At 43.2% G+C, this 27438-nt stretch overlaps 1 protein-coding gene across 1 annotated transcript; it reads left to right on the top strand.

The window, feature by feature from the left end:
• The first annotated feature begins 211 nt into the window (after positions 1-211).
• MAPK1IP1L (mitogen-activated protein kinase 1 interacting protein 1 like) lies at positions 212-16232 on the top strand. The gene is made up of 4 exons (XM_089522862.1): positions 212-315; positions 8226-8253; positions 9597-10295; positions 12117-16232. Exons 2-4 carry the CDS (start codon positions 8230-8232, stop codon positions 12126-12128), a joined length of 735 nt encoding a protein of 244 aa, XP_089378988.1. The 5' UTR covers positions 212-315; positions 8226-8229; the 3' UTR covers positions 12129-16232.
• The last annotated feature ends 11206 nt before the right edge of the window (positions 16233-27438 follow it).

Here is a 27438-nt window from a genome sequence, read left to right as displayed (position 1 = left end):
TCTATGGCAGCTTTCCTATTGGCTACCGACTGTGATGTATCTAGAGAGAGGAGGGGAGGGAGAGCTTGGCTCATGGGTGAGACCGCGCTGCGGGGACAGTACTGCGCATGCGCAAGGGTAAAAGCGAGGAGGAGCAGGAGGAGGACAAAATGGCTGACGTGCGTCACGTGACGAGTTCTCGCGAGAGAACGCGACAGTTGGTTCCATTTCCGCTTCCGCCTGGTGGTGGTAGTGGTGCTGTGTAGAAGAAGAGCGAAGGGGAGAAACAAGGCGGGTCTGCTGTTGTCGCCGCCGAGCTCCATCGAGGCGCCTCAGGTTGGTCAGAGGCGGGGATGGGGGCTCTTTCAGGCGAGGGGCGGCGGTGGCTGGGAGAGGCCCCCAGGGGCCAGGCAGCCAAGCCCTCGGGAGGGAGAAGGAAGCCAGGCAAGCAAGACTCACTTATTAGGGAACCCAAGTAAAGGAGGGGTTGGGGAGGGGGCAACAATTCCCAGAATCCCCAGCAAGCTTCTCTGTCTGGGGGATTCTGGGAGTTGTTGCCCCCAGAAAGCTACTTCCCAGTCAATTTGCAGGTGATTATTATGTTTGTTTATTTGCCAATATGTCTCCTTCCATTAAAACAGAGGACTGTTCCAGACTAACAAGGCTATGTCTTTGAATCCTGCAGTTGTTGTTGTTGTTGCCTCCTTGCAACACTGAGAATGAGACATCTCCAATGCTACACATCCTCCGGTGCTCTGCTTAAGTCCTGTAAACTCAGACCCATGGCCTCCCTGGTTGAGCCCCTCCTTCTGGAATGTGGTCTCCCTCTCTTTCCACTGCCTTCCACTTTCCCAAGCGTTGTTGTCTTGCCTTCTCATGATGTGGCCACAACACAACAGTCTCAGTTTTGTCATTATCTTGGTTGCTAGGGAGATTTCTGGCTTGATCTGTTCAAGGACCCCTGTCTTTATCTTGTCACCCATCCACAGCTATCTTCCTAAACACTTCGCCATCATCCATAGGTGATGATAGGGAGTACTGTGGCCCTTTGCTTCATCGTCATTATTGTTGTTGTTAAGCCGCAAAGAGATTTGTAGCACCTTTGCAAGAAAACTGAAATAGTCAAAGAGTCCCATTGCCTTGGATCAAATATTGATTGGGTTGGCGGCTGCAGCCAAGAAGGAGTGGGAATGGCAGTTACAAAACAACTGGACACGATCCTAAAGAGGAAAGCTATACAACTGATCGCTAAAGTTAGAATCACCCGATGCTTCGTATTCCCCATTGCCATGTGTTTATGGGAGAGCTGGGCAGTGAAGAAAGCGGAGTTCAATTCATTTGAGGGTTGGTGCTGGAGAAGAGTGCTGAGGATACTGTGGACAGCAAAGAAGACTAACTTGTCCTAGAACAGATCAAGCTTGAACTTTCTCTGGCAGACAGGATGACGAAACTGAGGATGTTGTGCTTTGGCCGCATCATGAGAAGCCATGGCTCACTCGAAACGATGCTGGGAAAGGTAGAGTGCAGTAGAAAGAGATGAAGACTGCATACTAGATGGATGGACTCAGCCAGAAAGGCCACAGGCATGAGATTGCAGGACCTGAGCAAAGCGCTGGAGGACAGGGGGCTTGATTGGAGATGCCTCGTTCACAGCTGAGGTTGACTCCAGTTATCAGCAACAACAAGCACTTTTGTACTCCATGCACCTGATGAAGTTGACCAAGTCTACGAATGCTCATGCTGCATCCTCTTTGGTACATCCAGGGGTAGCTGTGTTGGCCATTTAGCAAATCCAATAACATCAAAAACCCACCAAACACTGACACTTTTATTGGGCACAACATACATTTTGCAAGCTTTTGCGGCTCCACTGGCTTCTTCATCGGGCAAGGTGCTAAAAACCACACAGGAGGGGAAAAATGGAAGATGTTAGCCATAGGCCTGCATTTTGCTGGTTTTGCTCTTAATTCAAATGGTATGGAGGGGTATCTCTTGCAGGCTGGCATCTCCTCCTTCTGGCCATGTGCTTACTGGGTGGTTCTCAAAGCCCAGAAAATTTAACATCAATTTGCAAAACAATAAGATACTTCCTTTGCATCCAATATGTCTCCATCCTTTGTGAGTCCAAGGCCCCTTTGTTAGGCAGAGAACACTGAATTTCCTTTGTACAGCTACTGTCAATGGTGCTACAAAATCCCTTTGCATATATGTTAAGCACCACAATGCAGACCATGGTAGAGGATTTGGGCCAATCCTCATGCCCCCCCTTGCAATCTTTGACAATAGCTCTTCCCCCCAAGAGGGAGTGTCCTGTGTTTGAAACTATGCATCTGACAAAGTAGGCTCAGGCTACAAACATCTCGAAGGAGCTACACTAAGGCAGCTATGGCTATGAATTCTATTACTAACTCCATGTCAGTGGAATTTCATGTACTTTAAGGTTGTTATCCAAGGGACTAAGCTTTTTGGAGAACTATTATCATCTCCATTATCTTAATTTCCCCCAGAAATTGGGATTCAAAGCAGCTCGCAGTTTAAAAGAACAATACCATTAAACATAACAAAAGAGCATTACAGTAGAATTAGACTATTTACAGTATTAAAACAATGACTAGTGGCTTCCATGTCACAGCAGCTCACAATTTAAAAGAATAATACAGTTAAAATCACAGATAGAAAGCATTACAACAGAATTAAACTATGTACAATTTTAAAACAATCATTTCAATAAAAGAATAAAATGCCATTTTTAAAAGATAAGCTCTTTAAAAACTGTTAAAAACAGTGGTCCCCAAACTGATCTTTAAGGGATTTTGGACTTCAGCTCCTAGCATCCCAGATGTGGCTGAGGCTTCTGGGAGCTGAAGTCCAAAATTTCTTAAAGGGCACAATTTGGGGACCACTTCGCCTTAGACTATTTCTGTGAAGCAACCGGCTTTGATTCCATAGAGTAGCAGAGGTTGGCTCCATCCCTTTGCATCACTTGCTAACCCCTTGTTTTTAAACCCACACTGAATATAGGCACCACTAGAGCCTTAACACAGCCCTTGAGGAAAAGGCAAAACTTAGGAGTAGCAGGACACATAGCTTCTATAGTTTTGTGTGACAATGGGGAATCTTAAAGGCAAATGTGAAGTGCAAAGTGGCAGGCCTATTTTATGAGGCGTGTTTATTTTGTTTTCCAAGACAGCACTATGCGCAGCATTGAAAGCAGCTGAAGCAATTTTAAAATTTACCACACCCAACAAATGCTAACCGAACAGCAAAGCCTTTAAACAGAGGCTGGATGGCCATCTGTCGGGGATGCTTTGAGAGTTCCTGCATGGCAGAAGGGGGTTGGACTGGATGGCCCTTGCAGTCTCTTCCAGCTCTACAATTCTATGATTCTAAAAGACATCATAGAATGGGGATGTTTAGCCTGGAGAAGAGTAGGTTAAGAGGTGATATGATAGCCCTGTTTAAATATTTGAAAGGATGTCATATTGAGGAGGGAGCAAGCTTGTTTTCTGCTGCTCCAGAGAACAGGACCCGGAACAATGGATGCAAGCTACAGGAAAAGAGATTCCACGTCAACATTAGGAAGAACTTCCTGACAGTAAGGGCTGTTTGACAGTGGAACACACTCCTTCCTCGGAGTGTAGTGGAGTCTCCTTCCTTGGAGGTCTTCAAGCAGAGGCTGGATGGCCATCTGTTGGGGATGCTTTGATTTGGATTTCCTGCATGGCAGGGGGTTGGACTGGATGGCCCTTGCGGTCTCTTCCAATTCTGTGATTCTATGATAAGTAGTGACATACATGCTGCACTTTTAGAATATCAGTACAGAAAGCTGAATACATCTCCCAACTGGAACTGTATAAAAAATGAAGGAAAGAATCCTTTACCTCATTGGGATGCTAGAATAGCTATGGCACATGGTATCTGTAACCAGTAGCACCATTGATTTACGTGGCACTTTAAATGGTTATGAGCAAAAAAGACAGGTTCCTGTACTCAAAACTGCTTACTCTGAGAATTTGAAGTAACTATTTAGATACAGCAGGACATCTGCACTGAAACAGTAGGAAAAGTTCAGGTGTGTGTCAGTTCTGATTTAAGAATTTGAGCTGGTGGTTGAATTGCATACAGATTCTGCTCCTGGAATCTCACCAGTAAATTTTAGCTTACACCACTGATTCCATTTGGTGGAATTTTCTGAGAAATCTGAAGCTGCATTCAGGTATTACTTCCATCAGTTTCTTCAGTACACATGCAGTGGGCTGCTTTACTTCCTTTCTTGTTGCCTTCCTCGCATAAGTAGAGCACTGTTCGTACTGTCCACCATGATCAGGAACCCTGGAAAATCAGGGATCTTGCATGGATAGCCTTCATTCAAAGAGGAGACTGATCTCTTCAGATATTCTGGTTCCTATTGGAGGAAAACGACAACAAAGGTGGGAATATATTGAAGAAAGAGAGGCGAGAAACACCTGGATAACCTCACATTCTTACTGTTTTCGGTTAAATGGATTTCCCCATCCAATTTTTGTTTCTCACTGTCTCCCTTCCTTGCCACCCAGTCCCTCAGTGTGGAAACTGTTCACTATGTTCAGATGCTTCCTTATTCCTCCTTCAGAGTTGTGACATACTTTGTCCAAACATAACCAGCAACATTTCTCTGCCCTACTGCAGTGTTACCTGTCCCTAAAGTTATTTTGAAAGGCAAGTTTGAATGAGGTATTTAAAAGCTAGATCTGCGGCACCCGTTGAAGTGCTAGTTGAACAGAAGTGCTGTTTTGCCATTAGCAGAGTGTTGCTAAGTGGCTGGCAAAACTAAAATTTAAATTAAACCACCAAGGAGTTGAGGCAATTTCTCGCTTGCTATATGGAGTCTGGTGGGATTTCATAGAGGGGCCAGTTAGTTAATGAGAGTAGGAGCCCAGAACTAAAAGCACACTGCCATTTACTGCTCAGAGCCAGGTATAGTGAAGCTCTTTTGAGGGAAATGGGGAAGAAATTGTGAGATAGTAGGAGTCACCTGGAATTATTATAGGCTAACACTGCTCTGCATCATATCATTCTTACAGCAATAGCAATACCATGTACATTTCTGTAATGCTTCATAGTGAACTGAGCACTCTCTAAGCAGTTTACAACATATAAGCCAATTTCCCCCAACAAGCTGGGTACTCATTTTGCCGATCTATGAAAGTATGGAAAGCTGAGTCAACCTTGAAGCCCTGGGTTTGAACTCACAACCTTGTGGTTGCAGTACTGACATTTTACCACTGCATCTCTAGGGCTCATTACAGGGTGCTTTCCAATGCTTTCTCTGCTGACTGGTCTTCTAGTTTCTGAACAGAATATAAATAAAACTGATTTGCATAATATATAAATATCTCAGCATCATAAATACTGGATCTGATCTTTGCCCACATAACCTATTCCTTTCTGATTTTAGCAATAAGTCCTAGAATTTATATTACATTAAAAAATTGAGATACCAGCCTTATTGAAGGAATTGGTACTAGCATTCTAAGCCTTAAATGGCTCATGACCCAAGAATTTGAGGGGTTGCTCGTGCCCATTACTAAATGGATTAAACACACCACTTTGTTGTATGCCTTCAAGTTGTTTCTAGTTTACGGTAACCAAAAAGTGGGACCTATCATGAATGTTTTTTTTGGCATGGTTTGTTCAGAGGGGATTTGCCTTTGGCTGCATCTGCGCTGCAGAAATTATGCAGTTTCACACTGCTTTAACAGTCATTGCTCAGTGCTATGGAATTGTGGGAATTGTAGATTTGTAAGACATTTAACCTTCTCTGTCAGAGTGTGTTGATGCCACAACAAACTACAAATCACAGAATTACGCTGCACTGAGCCATGTCAAAGTAGTGTCAAACTGAATTATTCTGGCCCGTGCAGATGATTGCTTTCCTCTGAAGCTAAGAGAATATGGCTTGTTCAAAGTCAACCAGTGGGTTTCCATGGCTGGGAGGGGATGTGAATCCTGGTTTTGAGCTGTAGTCTCAACAAATGAACTACTACACTACACTTGTACTGTGTTCAAGCATACTTTCCAACATTTCACACATCAAAAGTGGGACGTGCATGGTTGGCTCTAGTTGGGCCGAAATCTCCTAAAAGCACCAGATCCTGTCTGATCTTGGAAGCTATGCAGTGTCAGCCCTGTTCAGTACTTGGATGGAAGACTGCCAACAAATGTCAGGTGCTGTAGGCTATATTTCAGAGAAAGGAATAGGCAAAAACACCTCTGAATATTCCTTGAAATTCTGTGAAATTCCCTTACACATAAAGAGAGCTGTAGCTATTGTGGTTGTGCTCCTCCAGAAGCTGTTGTCTGAGGGACTGACATGTAGAGCAGGCCCTTCTTGATTATGACTTTTCACTTAAGCACCTTCTACCTTACAGGGATCTAGCTGCCTCCCACTCCATTTTAAAGTGCTTGTCTAAATATATATAAAATCAGGCTTGTATTGAAGGTATTGACTTGACTGTACTAATGGATGATAATCCTACTTGGTAATGTGTGGTTATGTTTTCTCTTTTTAGGATTGGTTTGCAAATTGCTTTTATTGGCATAATTAGCCAGCATGGCATAGTGGTTTGAGTGATGGTCTACAACTCTGGAGACCAGGCTCCAATTCCCCGCTTGGCCTTGAAACCCACTGGGTGACCTTGGGCAAGCTGTACTCTCTCAGCCTCAGAGGAAGGCAAAAGCAAATCTACTCTGAACAAATCTTGCCAAGAAAACCTTACATTTGGGTCACCTTAAGGTTGCCATAAATTGGGAATGACTTGAAGGCACACAACAACAACCATTAGCCACCATGGCTTCTTCTGAGGGATAGCAGTCAAGAATGACAAATAATAAAATGCAAAAATTACGAAGGTACTGGCCAGCCAGTTTGAATTAGGCCGATGTTGGCTTTCAGTCATTAGTTTGCACTGGATTACAATGCCAGTTTCGTTGTTACAGCCTTCTAGACTTCTCCCAGTGGGTGGAACACTGTGTCACTGATACCAAGGTCCTTTGCCACTTGTTGTTGAGATCATAGTTGTGCCCATCCTAGGCTTAGTCAGCAGCTGGCATAAAGGTCCTCCAGCTCATTTTCCCCCTTGCCTCTAACTCATTTTCATTCCATGGGTGTGGCACCACAGTTATGCAGGTCATCCAAATAGCAATTGCTGCTGAAACAGTTCTATATTTAACCTTTATGGTGTTGGCAGAGAAAGCTAACTGTTGCATTGCAGACACCCTTTTAGATTCATGTGTATTTTTATTTATGCATATCTAGCGTATGAATGGCTCGTGGCAGTTGTATCTGGATGCCGTTAGCTGCTTGGATTAGTGGAGAAGTGGGTAGAATTTTACAAAAAGAAAACAGTACAGAGAATTTGGATCGCAGGATGGTAGCAACAGTTGCTTAGCAAGCGAGATTTCTAGGGAGAGGAATGCTCCTGCAAATTGTCAATGTGCCATTACATGTTGCCCCATGGAATGTCTGTCAGATATGATGCTACATCAGCACACTTTTTCCTGCCTCCACAGGCTGAACTCTCCATTATGTACAAGTAGCTTTTCATCCTTTAGTGGACAAGGTTTTGTTCTTTGACTTTGTTTATTTATGGTGACTCTTGTCAGATTCTGCCCAACCATTTAGCACAGCATCCCTATCCCATGGCCTTATTTAGAATCCTTAATCCAAAGGAAAAGGTGTTTCATGTTCTAAACTTGATACTCCTGTGGTTTGTGAAGTCGAAAGCTTTCATGGCTAGCATCAATATTTTTTGTGGGTTTTTCGGGCGATGTGGCCATGTTCTAGAAGAGTTTCTTCTTCCTCCTGTGGTTTGTAAACGTTACCTTTATCTGGTCCCTTATTTGTTTGCTTTATTTTAATTATATTACACTTTTCTCCTGGCACAGGAAGCAAAGTAACTCACATCATGTTAAAGACAAAAGTAGATTTCAAAGCCTGAACAAAAGGTGTTTGGGGAGAGCGGTTGTTTTGGTTCTGTTAAGAAACTTGCACATTGGCCTGTTCATCTGTAGTGATGTGCACCCTGTATTTTACGATACGTGTGTTGGAATCAGTGTTCCTAGACAAGAGAGTGTAGGAGTATTGCTTGTGGTTCATTGGCCTGTTTTGCATTGGAATCATAATTTGGAATGTATTCTAAATTTCATGCATGCTGTAGTAGTGAACACTTTGCATTAAATTATTCTTTTTCCCACTTCTTTTACAGGAAAATGTCAGCAGCTGATGAATTTTCGGTAAGTTGTCTTTTATTCATAATATCACTGTACACTGAAATTGACTTATTGGAAATTAGCAACAGCAACAAATAAATTGGAGTATGAGTGAGAATGTTTGCCTGACATTGGTTTTGTTACATAATAATATGTAACATTAATTAATAATAATAATAATAATAATAATATTATAATAATTATAATAATTAATTATTATGCAATTATTATTATTATTATTATAAGTACATCATGTTGTTTTCCCATTAAGCAACAGTATTTTAAGTTAAATACTCAAATGAAATGTGGACAGGAAGAATTACACTTAGGCTGCACTTCTGGGATACCTGGCTTGGTGTCACTTGGTCAAAGAAAGTCTACTCTTGGAACTTCTCACTGCGCAGTAGCAGTATAAGGTCTGCCATAGTTGCATTTAGGGGTCAGACTTGTGGGAAATCTTCTCATTTCCCTTCCTGCCTGCCTCACTCTGCTGACCCTATGGAAGAACTGTATCAGTTCTGAAACTGGTGTTACTTATTTTCCACCTGTTGATTCAGTGAGGAGATGAAATAGACCTCTCCCCTTCCCGAAAAATTCTGCATGAGCCACCTTCACTCTGCAGGAGCTTTCAGAAGCAGCGGTTCATCTCTAGTGGGGTTTTTTCCTCCCTATCCGCCCATATCAAACTTTTCCCCCCACAAACTGTGATATGTGTGATGAGGTTTTGAGAAAGTAGTATGCAGGTATGTTTTGTAGAGATGTGTATGAAAGTGGTGGGTTCCAGAAAGTATTTCTTTAATCACAAAGTGCATTAAAACCTATCTGTACATTGCTGCTTCGTACCTCATCTGTCCATAAAACATATGCAAGTGTTTTGTGTTTGCCTGAGAATACTGCTAGTTATCCTGTGAAAAATCAGCAATGTGAGGCATTTCCCTGAGCCTAGATTGATAGACAGGCCCGGTCCATAATGGATGAGCAGTGGATAACCCAAAACCTGCAATGTACAGTGAGTCCATGGACCAGAGTTTGAAAACTTATTTTGGTGGGGGGCATGCCTAAGATGGGAGCCTGGGATGCCCCCAGCTGGGGGATTCTAAGGGCTGTAGTCCAAGAACATAAACTTTCAAGCTCTGGTCATTGGTTAGTGCTTAGGAACTCCTTAGCAGAGAAGTTACAGAAATGGGTGATGATGGTACCAAAATGTTTCAAGTATAACATGTAATCATAAGATCAGTAATCAAGATATTTCAATAGCTTTGGCAAATGCTAGTAGGTTATGGATTGATAACCAGGATAATATTGAGATGCAATGGCTTAATGGTTGTGGTAGTTGCAGAGTCTCACTGGTGTTTTCCCTCTTCTAGCTGGCAGATGCTCTCCCGGACAGTTCTCCTGCCAAGAACGCCACTGTAGGCAGCGCGAAGCCTGCTCCGCAGCCTGGCCAGCCCCCTCAAGCGTGGCCAGCTTCCAATCCCTGGAATAACACTCCCAGCGCTGCCCCCACAGCACCTTCTGGGTTGCCTCCGAATACATCCACCTCCAACGTGCCCTTTGGACCTCCACCGACGGGAATGTATCCTTCCCTGCCCCCTGGAGCACCCGTCCCTTTCCCTCCCCCTGGCTCTGCTTGCCCTCCTGCTGGTCCTTATCCACCACCAGGTCCTGCCCCACCAGGGCAATATCCTCCACCAAATATGCCATTTCCAGAGCTCCCAAGGCCATATGGGGGTCCGACAGAGCCAGCTGCACCCCCTGCTGCTGTTGGGCCATGGGGGTCAATGGCAGCTGGAGGGTGGGGACCCACAGTTGGGGGTCAGTATCCTGCTCCTAGCGTGCCATACCCACCCCCAGGGCCATATTCTACTCCAACCCAGACGCCGGGGGCCGCTCCAACGGTGCCATGGGGTGCCGTCCCTCCAGGACCCTGGGGACCTTCTCCACCAGGCCCCTTTCCCCCACCCACGGGTTCCTATCCTGCTCCTGGACTGTACCCTACACCGCCTAATCCTTACCAAGTGCCACCTGCATCTGCTGGGGCTCCGTCCATGCCTGGTGGCCCTCATGTGAGTACCTAAATCTTTATCTTAACAGTATGAGTGTTTGTTGCACATAAATTGTATAGCTCAGCTTTAGAACTAGTCATCAACAGGAAATGAGCAGAAGTCACCTCCTGTTCAGTTCCTGTTAAAATGTTTTTATTCCTGGTATCACAAAAATGCTACGAGGCATTTTAGTTGGCCTTTAGGGCCACCACCAAAGAGAATGTATCCTTCCCTGTCCCCTGGAGAACCTTGTGGGCTGTGGTTTGTCTACCCTTCTTCTAGTGGCCTCCAAGCCTCTTTAAAAGAAGCTTCTCCAAAAATGTCATTGTTTGTTAAAATGTACATTTTAATTTATTAGGGAGATGAAGCAAAACTTGAGGGTTATTTACAACTGAATTGTTTTGCTTAGTGTTTTCACATATACACAGTTGTTCTTAATAAGAATAAAGGAATTCACTGTGTATCTCTAATGTGTGTCTTGCCTAGTATTGCTTTCAAAATGAAATTCCTACTGTCTTGCTAATATTTCACAGTACATCAATGAACACCTGTATCCTGTTTTTATCAAACACATGTTACTTTTCATTTAAATATTTCTTAAAATAAATTCTTTTACACATGTCGTTAGAAAGGCCACCAATAGAATTTATGATATAATCAGTCTTTCAGCTGTGTGACGTCCAGATGTTTTGGACTGAGGTCTTTTAAACCTCATGTTTAGTATGTTGGCCAACCATGTTAGACTTAATTGCCCAGCAAGAACAGAGTGCCCTGAAAGAGTAGTTTCCAACCTGTGAATACTTTTTAACTTTGTATATCCCTGTGGTGATAATCTATGATTTTCATCGCCTTTACTGCGGCACATCAGTGCCTTACATGGTGGCGCAGTGGGTAAATGCCTGTACTGCAGCCATTCACTCGAAACCACAAGGTTGCGAGTTCAAGACCAGCAAAAGGGCCCAAGCTCGACTCAGGCTTGCATCCTTCCGAGGTTGCTAAAATGAGTACCCAGACTGTTGGGGGCAAATTAGCTTACTTGCTAATTAGCTTACTTGCTGTTCACCGCTATGATCTTTGGAATAGCGGTATATAAATAAAACAAATTATTAATTAAATTATTATATATGCCTCTTTAAAACAGTAATAAGTAAAGGAGAATGGGGCATGGGAAAGATAATCTGTAGATAACAGGTGTGCTGCTGATTTTACTGTCCAAAACAAGGGTGGGAAATCATGTAGCTTTCCAGATATTGCTGGATCACAACTCCCTGCATTCCTTAGGATGAGTGATGTAGTCCCACTATATCTGGAGAGCCACAAGATTCCTGTTGCTCCTTTAATATAATGATATTGTTACTCAAGTCTATAACCAGTGTACTTGAGGAGAAAAATGCAGTGGAGTACCAGTAACTTAGAACTGGGAGGCAAGGGAAGGCCAGTATGACCTCCATTATATTAATGGAGATGTGATTAATTAATCCAACGGCAGCCAAGCATGGGGCCCTCTGGATATTGGTGGAGTGCAGCAGCATCATAGTGGGTGTTAAAGAATGATAGGTATTGCAGTCCAACAACATCACCCATCCTGGCCTTTTTGTATTAGCTGCAGTCAGGCCATTGCCTCATCTAGCAAGGGGTCTTGGATGCTATTAAATAAAAATGCACCACTAATTTGTTAGGTCTCTTCTCGTCCTATGGAGTAGTGTGCCACTGAACAACCTGTCACAGGCAGCAAAACATCATGAGGTGCCATGTGTTTAATGCATAATGTCAGTTTCAATTAGTCTTCACCTTAAACCCTTGGTATTGTAGAAACTGACCTCTTGCTTTATTTTTTCACAGCCTTACCGTTGAACTTGCATCAGGCTGATTGAAGAAAGGTCTCCCCACCTGCTATTTACGGAAATTTTTTAAAATTGTTTTTGGTAACCTTTTGGAGTCTTGAAGAGCACACCCACCTTCTGCACGCCGCGTCTGAGGTGTGAAGGAGCACTCTGTGTAAGATGGACTCTGTTCAAATGGTGAAATAATGTATTCTTTTGTTTGTTTGTTTGTCAAGATGAATTAGGATAAACGTGGCAACTGCCCCAGCTCTGTAATCCTTGCTTCAGTGAGGACCCTCCTCGGAATAAGTGGGTGTTGGCCCAGCAAGAAAGGACAATTCTGGAATAGTCCAGGGATTTGATGAAACCTAGGAATCCTTGCCATAATTTTTTCATCAATAATGGACTTGCAGGCCTCTCCAGACCAATAACCCATTCCGTTTGTCTGTTTGTTCAGGTGATTTTAATCATTTCAATAAACTAATTTTGTTCTGAAGAAATCTTTAAAGAAATGGGCTAGACACAGTACAGTCATTCATCAGATTGAAGGAAAGCAAGGCACATTAATGCAGAGGTATTTCGCCACATCAAACTCAGTTTCCACCATCACCTGCCTGTCTTGGGAGATAATTGCAGAGATATATGACTAACATCTGGTTCCCATATACACACTTGTGCATTGTTGCACAAGTCAGTTTAGGTATTCTGACATTTGGCATAGATCTGGGGTGTGAGGTTTGCCAAATGAGTGAGATTTCATAGCCATCTCAGAAGAAAAATGGATATTAAATGTGAAAGTAGGAGTATTAGCTTGATCAGGGAGCCCTGCAATCATTTTGGTTGTCTTATGTGTTTCAAATCTCCACATTGAAGTCTGAAATGTTTTGGCTTGGAGAGGACCGGAACATGACCAGAAATTTCCTTCCTTGTCCAGCCACACAAGCATCTTGGAACATTAAACATCACAGTTACTCTGCTGTGGTAGTGCACCATTTATTATGCAGAGCTCCACAAACTGTAGTTGAATGCAGGGTCTAGTCTAGGATTAAACAGGAAAGTCTCTGTAGTTGTGCTTGTTCTCAGATAATTTCTGTTTAATTGAGTCACACATAGGTGATGAATACTAGGCAACCCTTGCTTGTAGATTTCCATTGTATGTACATCATTTTTTCCCCACTTAAACTTTTGGAAGCTCAGCTCTAAACTGACCTAAACCTCCACTTCATGGACCCTCAATAGGATAGTATAACAAGTTGGATTTTTATTTTTTTTGTGGTTGAGCTTATTTAAGTGGATCTTCAGATCAGCCTAATTTGGCAGTTTTTTGTGGGGTTTTCGGGGCTATGTAGCCTAGAAGAGTTTATTTCCGATGTTTCACCAACATCCGTGGCTGGCATCTTCAGACAGTTCTTCACATTTGGGGAAATTGCAGGAGTCAGAATACAGCCAGAAAACCCCACAAAAAATATGGATTCCGTCCGTGAAAACCTACAACTTCACAATTTGGTAGTTTAATAATCCATAAGAACAAGAACCATTTCTGATCCACTTGACACATGTAAAATTCTGTCTGGTCACCTAGAAAGATCTCTTAGACTTCATAGCCAAAGGGATATGTCCAAGCCTGTCTTAGGAAGCCAGTTTTGCAAGAAGGACCTGCTAAGAACCGGTATTTCTCCTCCCTAGAATTGGTGGACTCATTTAACTGAACACTAGGGTTGGGTGTGCCACAAGAGTACCTTCTATAATATATTACAATGCCATTTAATTCCCTTGGAATGGAATTAAAATAGTGAGTGGAAGAACAAATCCTGTGCATGGAGAATGAAGTACCTTTGTAGTCAGTCCTTGTACAAGTTTGTTGTGCCCATTTATTTCTTGGTTGCATGCTGTCTGCCTTTCTCCACACCACCACTGCCACCACCTTGGTGCTTCTCTTATAGGGATATTGTGTCTTCCCAGAGTGTCAAAACACGAACATTGTGCTCCTGGGAAGAGGCAGTTTTCTCGAAAGCTTTCACAGAAGCATTGAACATGAACTCTGAAAGGTGTTTGTGCTTCTCTTACAAGCAACCATCAGATACTGTCACTAGTGGGAAGTGCAAATTCATCACACACACACACCCATCTTCAACAGCTTTGGAAACTCCAAGGCTACAATGCCCTGAAGCAACATCCTACTGTCTTTTGGATTTTCTCTGACTTGTCCCTAATGCCAGATTTGGGAGCCTATGTGCTTCTTTTCTCTCCTCTCTTCTGACAGTGTGACAATTTCCTTCCTGCATGCATGCTTGACTAAGTTTTTTATCTCCCTTTCTCCCTTGCCATGAGATTTCAATGGGATGTTAGGTGTGATATTTAAAAAGGAATGACTATAACATACAAATGTTAAAATGCAGTTTGGGGATCCTTTGGTCATAGAAGAGCCACAAGATACATTGCCATTATTCCAGTCCAAATTGGAGTAATTCAACAGGTATATGCCACTTATGGTTTATTCTCTGTGATGATGGGGATATTATGGCATCTAAGACTAATTTTGAGCTAGTGAAAGTATACACGCTTCTGAGATAAGCAGAACATTCATTGGGGGAAAGAATTATGCAAAAAATGGCAATGTGCATATCATAGATCAACCTGATAAAATACTCTCTTGTGTATTTCTGTCTACTAGATATAAATGGAACAGTACAACAAAAAGTTCTCAAAACAAACTAGAGCAGATAATTCTGCCAAAGTTCAGAATACTTGGCTTTATTAGATTAGTCCTAGTATGTTGCTTGTCTCCCTGTTGAGGCCAGACTCTTATAAAGGTATCTGAAGTTTATTGTACTCCTTGGCAGAAAGACCTCCATGCCTGGCCAACAGTGCAATCCTATATATGTCTGTGCAGAGGTAAGTCCCAGTTCAGTTCTGTGGGGCTTACTTGCAGGTAAGCAGGCATGGAATTGCACAGAATTGAAGTCCATCCCTTTGCTTAATCAAAAGGCGAAACCATTCCAAGGCATGGGATCACAAATGTACAATGATGCACATTTGTAGCTTTAAGTTTAGCACATGCCATGCTTGACAGAGACTGACCATTGACGGAGCTGTAGGTTTCCAGTAAGTGAATCTAACCCAAGAAGACTTTGATGTCAGGTTCCGTGTGCATACTCTTGCATCTGAACAACCTAAAACCAGTGCCAAGAAAAGCCAGATTCTATGATTGTGCAAATTTGTGCATGATGGTTTTTGCAATTCTGGTGCACTAAGCCTGGGAAGGATCATGGAGCTATGCACTCTTCTTCATTTCCCATCCCTAACATCACCCAACCTGTAGCTTCTGTGACATGGGAGGCAATTTGACCTTTTCTTAAAGTGGTTCAGTTCTGTGCTCCCAGTTTTTTCCCTTCAACCACAGAACTGCTACCTAAACAGCCCTGCCTGCATGAAAATATTATTTGTATGCGCACACCATTTGTGTGCTGAAGGTCTTTAGGACATCTGAGAAAGTACCTTTGGTTCCTGTTCTGACTCTGCATAGAAGAGAAGGGCAAGATACAGTCATATTTCAATGACGGATCAGATTTATTGATGGAAAGCGAGGGTTCTTTTAAAATGCTTACTCCCAATTCAGCATCTCTGTGTGATACCACTTGATGTTATGAGAAAAGCTTGACCTCCCCCTCCATCCTGTTTAGACAACTTCTCCCCCAGCAGTGAGATGCTTCCCTTGCTCTGAAAAATAAAAAGCAATTGTTGGTTATTGCTCTGTAGTAAAACAAATTTAATCATTCTGTCCCAAGTGTGAGCCTGAATTTTGGGCCTGATGCTTGTTATGCAATGAAATCTGTGTTGTTCCTATTGTGTTCTTTGTGAGTAAAAACTGCTGAGAAGTTTGGGGTGGTTTTTTTGGCTTGTGCTTCTGGGGTGGATATTTAACTGCATTTGTTTACAATATGGAATTATTAAGCAATCACACTTCTGAAGTATAGACCATATCACCTGCTGCTGTATTTTTTTTTTTTCCTTTTTAGATGACAAATATTTGCTGTATGATGGTAGTGAAGAGGCTTTAAATACAGGATTTGATATTTTTTTGAAAATACTGTCACTTTTTGTATACAGTTAGACATTAAACGTATTTTCAAGATGAGGCTGTCCAGTGTCCTCCTTAAGAGTCGTTTCTGCTATCGGAACTTGAAACTGTATGAAAAGGCCCCTTGCTTAAAACTACTTGAAGCCTAAAAAATTATTGGGTATTCTATTTGTATTTCATCACTTATCTCAAAGAATTCTGGGATTTGTAGTTTGAAGTGCTCCTTGGTTTACCTCCATCTTGACTTCTGCAGAATTCTACATTATTTACAACCGGTGTGGGAACTACACAGCCTTCCAATGTTGTTGGGGTGCAACTCCCAGCAGCCCCAGTCAACTATTCAAGCAGTGAGACATAGTGGGAAGAATATGGAGAAACAATGGTTCCCAATCAGCAAAGAGTCAGACAAGACTGCATACAATCACCCTGTTTATTCAACCTATATGCAGAAAATATTGTTTGCAGAGCAGGTTTAAAATCCGAGGCAGAGTGAGTGAAGATCAGAAGAAGAAAAATAATAACTTAAAATACGCAGGTGACACAGTATTACTAGTACAAACTAACAAAGACCTGGAGCAATTACTGACAAAGATCAAGGAGGAAAATGCCAAAATAGTTGAACATCTCAAAAATAATAGCCATAGGCGAACTGCAAGAATACATCCTAGATATGAAGAAAATTGGAATAGTCAAAGGGCTTCCATACCTTGGATCAAATATTAGAATGGAAACTGCGGTCAAGGAATGAGAAGACTAAGACTGGGAAGGGTGGTTATGAAAGACCTGGACAAGGTCATATCGTGTAAAGACATCACTCTGAATACTAAAGTGGGGTAATCTTGGACTCAGCTTTGAACCTGGAGGCCCAGGTCTCAGCTGTGACCAGGAGTGCTTTCACATATTTAAAACTTGTGCGCCAACTCCGCCCGTCCCTTGAGAAGCCAGATCTGGCCACAGTGGTACATGCCTTGGTTACATCCTGTTTGGACTACTGTAATGGGCTCTACATGGGGCTGCCTTTGAAAAGTGTTCAGAAAATTCAGCTGGTTCAAAGAGCTGCTGCCAGGCTGTTAACAGGGGCAGATTACAGAGACCATACAATGCCCCTGTTGAAACAGCTTCATAGGCTGCCAGTTTGTTTCCGGGCACAATTCAAGGTGGTGGTTATTACCTACAAAGCCCAAATGGCTCAGGTCCACACTAATTGGCAGTCCCTCAAGACCAGATTGACGGCGACCTCCCAGAGGACTCTTTCTGCGATTGCTCCCACTTTATGGAATGGCCTGCTGGACGAGATCCATCAAATTACCAACCTAGAGAGCTTCAAGAAAGCTGTCAAGACGGATCTCTTCTGGCAGGCCTTCCCAGAATAGATCCCAGCCACGTAACGCTCCCCCCACAGACATATATAAGTGAAGACTCTGCCCACTGTTATTCTATAATTCAGCAGTTCCCAACCTTTGTTGGGCCGCGACCCCCATTGGGGACGAAAGTCCCGCCCTTGGCCCCCCCTGATAAGTTGGGAGGCCAGGAAGGGGCGGGATTTTTGGCTGCATACAAGCCCCAGCCGGCTTTCCAGCCAGAAGTCCTGCCCCTACCCAGCCTCCCAACCAATTAGGGGGGCCAGCAGGGGAGAGGGGGCGAGACTTCTGGCCGCAAAGGCCTCTGGGACTTGCAGTCCCATCCCCTTCTCCCCATGGTTGCCTGGCAGCTGCGGGGAGAAGAGGAGGAGGCAGCCCCGACCGTCCCTTCCTCCCCGTAGCTGTCTGGCACCCGCGGGAAGGGAGGGGAGGAGGAGGAGGACCCTTCGCTCTTTCCCTTCCTCCCCGTGGCTGTCTGGCAACCATGGGAAGGGAGGGAAGGAGGAGGAGGACCCCCATCCCCTTCTCCTTGCGAGTGCCTGTGCCAGGGCCAGCACTCGCAAGGAGAAGGGAAAGAGGAGGGAGCTCCGCCCCCTCTCCTTTTCCCCGCGCAGTGCCTGCGCTAGTGCCGGCACCCTCAGAGAAAAGGGGAGGGGGAGGCGGGGGTATTCCCAACCTGGTGACCCCCACACAAGGGTCACGTGACCCCCGAAGGGGTCGCGACCCCCAGGTTGGGAACCCCTGCTATAATTGTATTATTGTTTTTAGATTTTATTATCTGTAATTTTAATGGATAGATTTGTTTAATCCTTTTTTAAGGGGGATGGTGGAAATTGGATATATTGTATTTTTTAAAGGTTGTATGCCACTTTGATTGTGGTAATTAAAGTTTTATTATATTACTATTTTTATTTGGCAGACTTTTTCTCCTGGTATGAACCGGCCCGGACTCTGAGATCCTCTGGAGATGCCCTTCTCTCCATCCCAACACCATCACAAACACAGTTGGTGGGGACACAAGAGAGTGCCTTCTCGGTGGCTGCCCCTAGACTCTGGAACTCCCTGATCCCCCAGGGAATAGATCAGAACGGCTCCCTCCTTGATGGCCTTCTGCCGCGCAGGTGAAGACCTACCTGTTCAAACAGGCATTTAAGGAATTGCTATAAGGACAGGCTGGGATGTTGGACCAGTTTAAAAATCCTTTTCAATGTACTTTTAAAAAAATATATTATTTTGTAGTGTTTTTTAATGCTGTGAAGCCGCTCTGAGGTCCAGTCCGGGGAAAAGAGCGGGATACAAATAAATAAATATAAAGAATGGGTGCAACAGCAAAGAAGGCCCGTTCTCATGTCCTCCCGCAGTGCATTGCTCCCACTGGTGGGACATGTGGGGGGGGGGGTCCCTTCAGCAGCAGACGCAGCACCCAGAATCATAATTTGGCAGGGATCTCTTGGGCCATCAAATCCAGTTCGCAGCTCAATACAAGATCTCCAGCTAAAGCATCTCTAGCAGGAAACTGTCCAGCCTCTTCTTGAAGACATCCAGAGAAGACCTCCTCAGGGAGTTGGTTCCATTACTTAACTGCTCTCACTGTCAAGAAGTTCCCTCTGACGTTCAGTTGAATTCCATCCCGAAAGTTAAAACCATTAGACCTAGTTCTATTATCTGAGGCAGCAGTCTTGTGAGCCATAAGGTACAGTTGGCTCTCAACATTCGTGGCTTTGACTTTTGTGGATTTGATTATTTGTAGTTTTGATCAATACGTTCTCTCCTGGAATCTCTAGGTCCTCTGGCACAACTCTGCCAGAAGTTGATCATAGAGCTGTGCTGGAGAACCTAGAAGTTCCTAGAGCAAACACCCCTTTAGACATTTATAGGTCCTCCAGAATGATTCTATGATCAACTTCTGGCAGATGTTGACCATAGAGTTGCAATGGAGGAGCTGGAGATTCCTAAAGAGGCGTTCTCTCAGCTAAAAAGAGTGTTGTTGTTTTTTGTGATTTCCCCACATTCACTGGGATCCTTCACCCTTAACCTCAACGAATGTGGAGGGACCACAGTACAATCTCTGTGTAGAGAGAATTTGTAGCACCTCTGAGACTAACTGAAAGAAAGAAATTGACAGCATGAGCTTTCATAGACATCACTCTACTTCCTCAGATGCATTTGATGGAGTGATCTCTAGTTCAACTGTTAACCTGCCCATGAAGTTAGCAGAAGTTCTTAGTGGCTTGATTCTTCCTCAACTCTTTCTTAATGTATCTGAAGACATGGGCTGGTGGTGAAGACACCAAGCACAAGGCCAAGTACAAATTTTTAGGTCAATGTGAGACCCATATTGAAAGTGGGTTTTTGTTGATTGGTAACCCTACCAGTTAAATGCCCTCAGCAGAGAAGTGCGCCTGGATATGGGCTGAAGCTTTTCAGCATTTTCATTGGGTCAGGTGCATTAAACTCTGGCTTCTATTTGGGCTCTTACCTGCTGGTGGTTTAATATATAATTTTACAAATGCAATATTCAATTAAAAGGCAGTGAGTATATGAATGCATTGCATAAATAAAAGTATAGCTGCAGTTCCCTTGTTGAGCCAGAAGAGAGCATTAAGCCCCTTAATTTGATACTTACTAATAGAAAGTTTATTGCTGGATAACATAGGAATTATACATGACGATGTGCTTAATTTCATTAACAGCGTTAGGCCTTTCCTTCCGAAAAACCTTTCTTTACACAACTTCAGAATAAAAGTACACCTATTCAAGAAAAGAAAAGGAAAAGGGTTGTAGGTTACCAGTAACTCAGCATTCAAATTGCTCAGTAAAATCTAAAGTGCAATATTGGCATGAACCCATTCACTTCGAGTTTTAAAACAAAATGAAAACAATGAATATGAGCAAACACTGGCGTTTGGGGGGAGCTGGATAGTTCTTATTTTGCTAAAATGTTTATATCGTGCCCTTTATTGTGGGATGCCAGGGTGTCATGCAAATAAAACAATATAAATAATTTAAACTAAACCCAGATTAATAAAACAGTGTAAAGAAGATAAACACAGATTAAGCAAGCCAACAAGCTGAGTGATGTGTATCTTCATGTTGTTCCCGACTTACAGTGACCCTTAGGCAAACTTGAATGGGTTTTCTTGGCAAGATTTGTTCAGAGAAAGTTTGCCATTGCCTTGCCCTGAGGCTGAGAGAGTGTGACTTGCCCAAGGGATTCGAACCCTGGTCTCCCAGAGTCACAGTCCAACCCTCAAACCACTATGCCACACTGGCTCTTGCACATTACAAATGTAGGTCTATATAAGTATTCAATTATAAACTTGTAGGGTAAAATGCCTTTCATTGATTGTCACAAAAATTGGTATAAAATCCAAAATTGAACAGAAAACTATACTTTAAGAGTCCCAGTGGGATCACTTTGCCAGCCTTTACTCTCTCCCAGCATTAAACATGATCTTATTCCAATCTCTACAGTTTTTTTTAATGCAGGAATATGTTGTTTAAATTAATAATTAGAAAAGTTTGCAAATGTATTTAAAGAATTTATACGGCTCCCTGGCATTTCCAAGGGTAGTCCACAAGATAAAGGCAAAGTGCATGCAATAAAAGAGGTCAACAATAAAACATATAAAGTCAACATATAAAGCATGTGGCAAAGATCCAACAGAGAAAAGAACGGTCCTTCCCTGGCTCCAGAGTGTTAAAAGGCCCAAAGCATTGCAAGATGGGGAGCAAACACAAAAACCATCCCCAGTAGCCTTGGGGGTCTTAGGAGATTATCTCTAGGTTTGGGAGGGCATATAGAGAGCCAGCATGGCATAGTGGTTTGAGTGTTGGACTACGGCTCTGAAGATCATGGTTCGATTCCCTGCTCGGCCATGAAACCCACTGGGCGATCTTGCATTAAGACCATTGCAGGTTGAGTCTCTCTTATCCAAAATGCTTGGGACCAGAAGCATGTTGGATTTAATTTTATTTTTGATTTTGGAATACTTGTATTTGCATAAACACACATAATGGGATGAGCACCAGAGTGGTATAGTTGTTTGAACATTGGACTATGGCTCTGGCGATCAGGGTTCAAATCCCCGTTCTGCTGTGGAAACTGTGTAACCTTGGGCAAGTCAAACTAGGGCCACCGAAATGGTGAAGGGCCTGGAAAAGAGATGTTTACAAATGCAATATGCAGATGATATGATAGCCCTGTTTAAGTATTTGAAGGGATGTCACATTGAGGATGGAGCAAGCTTGTTTTCTGCTAGAATAGCACCTGGAGCAATGGATTCAAACTACAGGAAAAGAGATTCCACCTTAACATTAGGAGAAACTTCCCCACTGTGAGAGCTGTTCGACATTGGAACACACTTGCTCAGAGAGTGGCAGAGTCTCCTTCCTTGGAGGTCTTTAAACAGGCTGGATGGCCATTTGTTGGGGATGCTTTGATTGAGAATTCCTGCATGGCAGAATGGGGTTGGACTGGATGGCTCTTGTGGTCTCTTCCAACTCTATGATTCTATGAAACTCTTTCAGCCTCAGAGGGAGGCAAAGGCAAACCCTCTCTGGAGAAATCTTGCCAAGAAAACCCCATGATTAAAGTTGCCGTAAGTAGGAAACCACTTGACACACAACAACAAATATACCTTGAGCCAGCTCCATTGTGAGTCATTGCCACTTTTGTAGGACATATTGAATTCCTTCACGGGGGAGAGCCCAAGTGATGTGGTTGGTTTCACTTCAGAACACCTGAATTGATTCCAGAACCCACAGTCCAACGCTGTGCCCCATTCCTCAAAAGGGAGTGAACATGAACTGAAGAGCAACTTCACACCCTTGTGAAAAATGCTTTTGTGCATAGCTGTGGTTAGCTGGGGGGATGGTCTGTGACTCATGCTTTGGCATGTGAAACTGTTTGGATATTTGCAAAGCTGAACTCAACCCAGCATAACAGAACAAAACAAGGGCTTCCCTGAAACAGCTCTCCTAGTGTTCTGGAGTCAGAAGGTTTCCATTAAATCTGTGAAATGTATTCCAGCAGTGCCATGCCTTCCAAGTCAGAGGCTGCTCAGGGGGCCTGGAGAAGACAGGCTGACCAGACGTCCTCATTGCAAAGGAGGACAATGCCCCGCAAAATGTAGGACATTGAAGAACAATGTGAGACATTACAAAATAAAAGCTAAAAACACCCATATAAACATAAATCCATGCTTCTTTAGTCATGCTCGACATGGAGGACATTTTGGAATTTGTCCTGCACAAAAGGCTAAAATGAAGGACATGCCCTGGGAAAGGACCAACAAACATGCAGAGTATACATGTTGCAAGCTTTCAAAGCTCCACTGGCTTCTTCATCCTTCATCCTTCATGTTTCATGTTTATACTATACAATATTTATGGTCTTCAGTACTCCTGGAACTGACCCTTTTGTAACCAAAATATTGGAGGTTTTTTTTGAAGTGGCTCTCCTGGAGGCCGCTAGTATTGATCATAAGAGACCCCAAGGGTCATCCAATCCAACCCCCTTCTGCCATGCAGGAAGACACATCAAAGAGGAGGAGAAAAGGTTAAGAGGCAATATGTATGATGGCCTTGTTTAAATATTTGAAGGGATATCATATTGAGGAGGGAGCAAGCTTGTTTTCTGCTGCTCCAGAGAACAGGACCAGGAGCAATGGATGCAAGCTGCAGGAAAAGAGATTCCACCTCAACATTAGGAAGAACCTCCTGACAGTAAGGGCTGTTCAACAGTGGAACACACTCCTTCCTCAGAGTGTGGTGGAGTCGCCTTCCTTGGAGGTCTATAAGCAGAGGCTGGATGGCCATCTGTCTGCGAATGCTTTGATTGAGAGTTCCTGCATGGCAGGGGTTGGACTGGATGGCCCTTGGAATCTCTTATCATTAACTCTAGGATTCCTTCAACTCTAGGATTCTATGATTCTATACCCCCAACAGATGGTCATCCAGACTCTGTTTAAAAACCTCCAAACAAGGAGACTCTACCACATCCATCTCACATCTGATCATCTGTCTCTAATAAAGGTTATGAGGGCCTCCAGCAGTGCTGTCACTGTGGTTGGTGTCACCCAGTGTGGGCAACCAGAAAGGGCTGCGGGGCAGGGGTGGACTGGCCTGCGCCCGGGTCGCCCAGCCAGAGTGCTGCTGAGGGGGCATGGAGGACCCATTCAGGATCCAGCTTGGCTATTTATTCAATAGCTACACCAGACTCTGAACAGAAGGCACTATGCCCCCTCCCAGCAATGCCCACTGCTGTAGGGCAGTGCTGCAACCTCTGGATGGGCCGTTCATGGTGTAGCTGTTGGGCAAGCAAGAAATGGTGTCGCCTTTCTCACTCATCCAGCGACTGCAGCAGTCCCACTGCATGTACCACCCCAATGGGTATACACCCCTCTCTGGAGTGTCACCCAATGAGGTCCTCACCTCCTGCATACCCCTAATGTTGCCTCTGGTCCCTAGCATTGTTTAACCCTCCCTTTCTTTCTCTCCTCTCCTTCCTTTCTTCCTTACTTTCTTTCTTTTTCTAATATTTATATTGTTATAATAGTAATAACATTTTACATTTCTCTTTTGTACTTTTTGGTAACATTACATTATAAAGTTGAGAAGAAGAAAAAAACAACAGAGAATTTTGGGCAGCCTTTGTTGTGGCCCAAAACTGGACAACCTTTGCCCACCTCGGCTCTGTGAAACAGCCCAGAATTGCATCTGGCTTCAAGTGCGGTGTGCTGAACTCAAAGGAGTTTGCAAATGCTGAATTCCGGCTGGATCGCACCCAAGTCGTTTTGATGGAAACAACAGTGAATGTTCGAGAGAAGAGAAGCTGTGTGTGGGATTAGTGTCAAGAAGTAAAGACGTGGTAGGTCTCACAGCTGTACTTGCCTTTACTCAGCTCCATTGCCCACATGTTCTCCGTGTCCGGCTTCCTAACCTTCAGGCATGCTCCTCCTTTAGAAGAAGCAAGCACAACAAACAAACAAACCATCAAAAATTCTATAACTTGTTTATGTCATAAAAGATGGAAGAAAAAATTATCAAGAACAATATGGCAAGTTGGGCACAGAATGTTGTCCATCCGATACATTTAGGACAATGGATTAAATCTTGGAAATTAACCAACAAATTCAACCTTAAAGAAAATTATTATAAGCTTTCCTACAAATGGCATCTAAAACCAGCGAAGATAGCCAAAATGTATAACAAACTAAAAAATAATTGTTGGGAATGTGGGGAAATAAAGGGTGCCTTCTATCGTATGCGGTGGAAGTGTGATAAGGCTAAAGAATACTGGAAGGAAATACACAAAGGAATAAAAGAAGCACTAAAAATTAATTTCGCTATAACCCCAGAAACCTATCTATTTAATATGCTAACTGGTTTACAAAATCAGACAGAGAAAGTATATAGGCTCCTATATGCAGTAACAGCTGCTAGATTGGTCTACGAAGTGGAAAGACTGACAAATCCCGAATATAGATTATTGGATCTTAAAACTAATGGAAATGGCACAGATGGACAAATTAACAATGTACTGTACCTGAGCAATAAGACACTGCAAATCTATGAAGGTGAATGGGATAAAATAGCTAATTTAAGGAAAATAAAGATGAAACAATAATAAGAGAAATACTTAAAAGTACTTTACGGATGTATAGAGGTGTGTATCAAAGAAAAAAAATAGATTATATAAGATTTAATAGCAGATGTCAATATAACAATATGAATAAAGATGTGTAATACTGCTGAACTTTGGTTTTGTTGTTGTTACCTTTAATAAAAATAATATTAAAAAATTAAAGAAAGAAGAAGCAGGCACAAAGTGTGTTATGCCATGGTGACTCTGAGCATGTACAGCGGGCCCTTGTTATCCGCTGGGGTTTGGTGCCAGGACCCCCTGTGAATACCAAAATCCACAGATACTCAAATCCCATTAAATACAATGGCATAGTAAAATGGTGTCTCTTCCATAAAATGGCAAAATCAAGCTTTGCTATTTGGAATATATATACAGTCACCCCTCCTTTCTCATGGACTTGAGATCCACATTCTTGACTATTCACGGAGGGAAGACCTCCATTATCTTCAATGGGGAGTGCCTCCATGGCACGTGCCTTCCATGCACTCACAGGGGCACACCCCATTCAAGCCTATGGGGCTTGAATACATGAGTCTCCATTTTCGTGGGGGGTGGATCCAGAACAGATCCCCTGCAAAAACAGAGGGGTGTGTGTGTGTGTGTGGAAGCTGTGGATGTTTGTCCACGGATAAGGAGAGCCAACTGTACAGAGTCACTATCTCTGCATCTGTATCTGTCACTATCACTTGTGCTGGCACCTCATTTATGATTATTATTTTTAAATCAAGTACTGATCACAGTTCCCTTGGAAATCCAAAAGAAATTAAGATTGCCATGCTACTTCTGTCTTGATGAGGCTAAATCACTGTCCTCCTTTGGGTGAATTTCATTGCCTGCAGAACATCCCCAGACATGTCACTGTTTCCAAACACTCACGGTGGTCCTGCTGTGTGATGCATAAAGTAATGAGGGTGGAAAACAACAGATGAATCACCATTCTGTGGGGTTTCCATGACCATAAACCATAAACTCAGGCCTTGTGGAGTCTTTCCTCCCCCCATGGGCTTTGATTTGAACCCAATACGCAGGTCTCAAGCATGTGATGGCATGATTATAAGCCTTGTGACCCTCATGCTGGCAAAAGGTGCCTCTGCTCTGTCTGGAGCAGATTGGCTTTGTGGAACATGTTCCAACCATTGCCCACGGTTCAGTGCTTCTTTATCTGCCAAATATTATTGGCTCTGTGTGTTTGTGTGTGTTTGTATACAAAAACATTTTTTTAAAGGTGGCACATCTTGCAAACAACAAAAAAATTGTTTTGTTGTTTGGGTGTTGTATGTCTTCAAATAGTTTCCGACTTATGGCAACCCTCAGCTGAACCTATTGCAATGGGCCCTTGGTATCCACTGGGATTTGGTTCCAGGACCCCCATGAATACCAAAATCTGTGGATATTCAAGTTCCATTAAATATAACGGAAAGGTAAAATGGTGTCCTTTATATAAAATGGTAAAATCAAGGTTTGCTTTTTGGAATGGATAGATAGATAGATAGATAGATAGATAGATAGATAGATAGATAGTATATTTTCAAACCATGGATGCTTGAATGCATAGATAAAGTATCTGGATACAGAGGGCCAACTGTACGGGGCTTTTCTTAGTAAATGTCCTCCTTGATAAATGTATAGGCTATTTCCTGGACTAAATCTCCCAGCATCCCAGAGACCCACCTGCATCAATACCCTCCCAAACCACCTGAACTGAGGACAACCACCACAACATCTTGACCAAATGCTGGGCTATGACTAACATCATCAAAATATTTATTTTCTTTCTCCTCTGTCATTTTTAACACCTTTTCCTGATGAAGAAGCCACTGGAGCTTCAAAAGCTTGCAACATGTACAATATGCCTTTGGGCTGGTCCAATAAAAGGATCACTGTTTTGTGGGTTTTGGATAATGCTGTACTTTGCTATACGGCCAACATGGCTACCCCTAGATATGCAGCGGGGGTTTGCCATTGCCATCCTCTGAGGCTGAGAGAGTGTGATAGGCCCAAGATCAAATGGCTGTTGCTGTGTGCCTTCAAATCATTTCTGACTTATAGCAACCCTAAGGTGAACCTAGCCTGGGGTTTTCTTGGCATAACTTCTTCAGAGGAGGCTTGCCATTGCCTTGCTCTGAGGCTGAGAGAGTGTGACTTGCCCAAGGTCACCCAGTGGGTTTCCTTGGCCAAGTGGAGATTCGAACCTTGGTCTCCAGAGTCATAGGCCAATGCTCAAACTACACTGGTACTTTTGATTTTTTTC

This window comes from Sceloporus occidentalis, unplaced genomic scaffold, assembly GCF_023333645.1.
Source record: "Sceloporus occidentalis isolate IW3139 unplaced genomic scaffold, rSceOcc1.0.p SCAF_4, whole genome shotgun sequence".
NCBI lineage: Eukaryota > Metazoa > Chordata > Lepidosauria > Squamata > Phrynosomatidae > Sceloporus > Sceloporus occidentalis.
The sequence above is the reverse complement of the archived record's forward strand: the minus strand, read 5'-3'. Positions and strand labels throughout refer to the sequence as shown.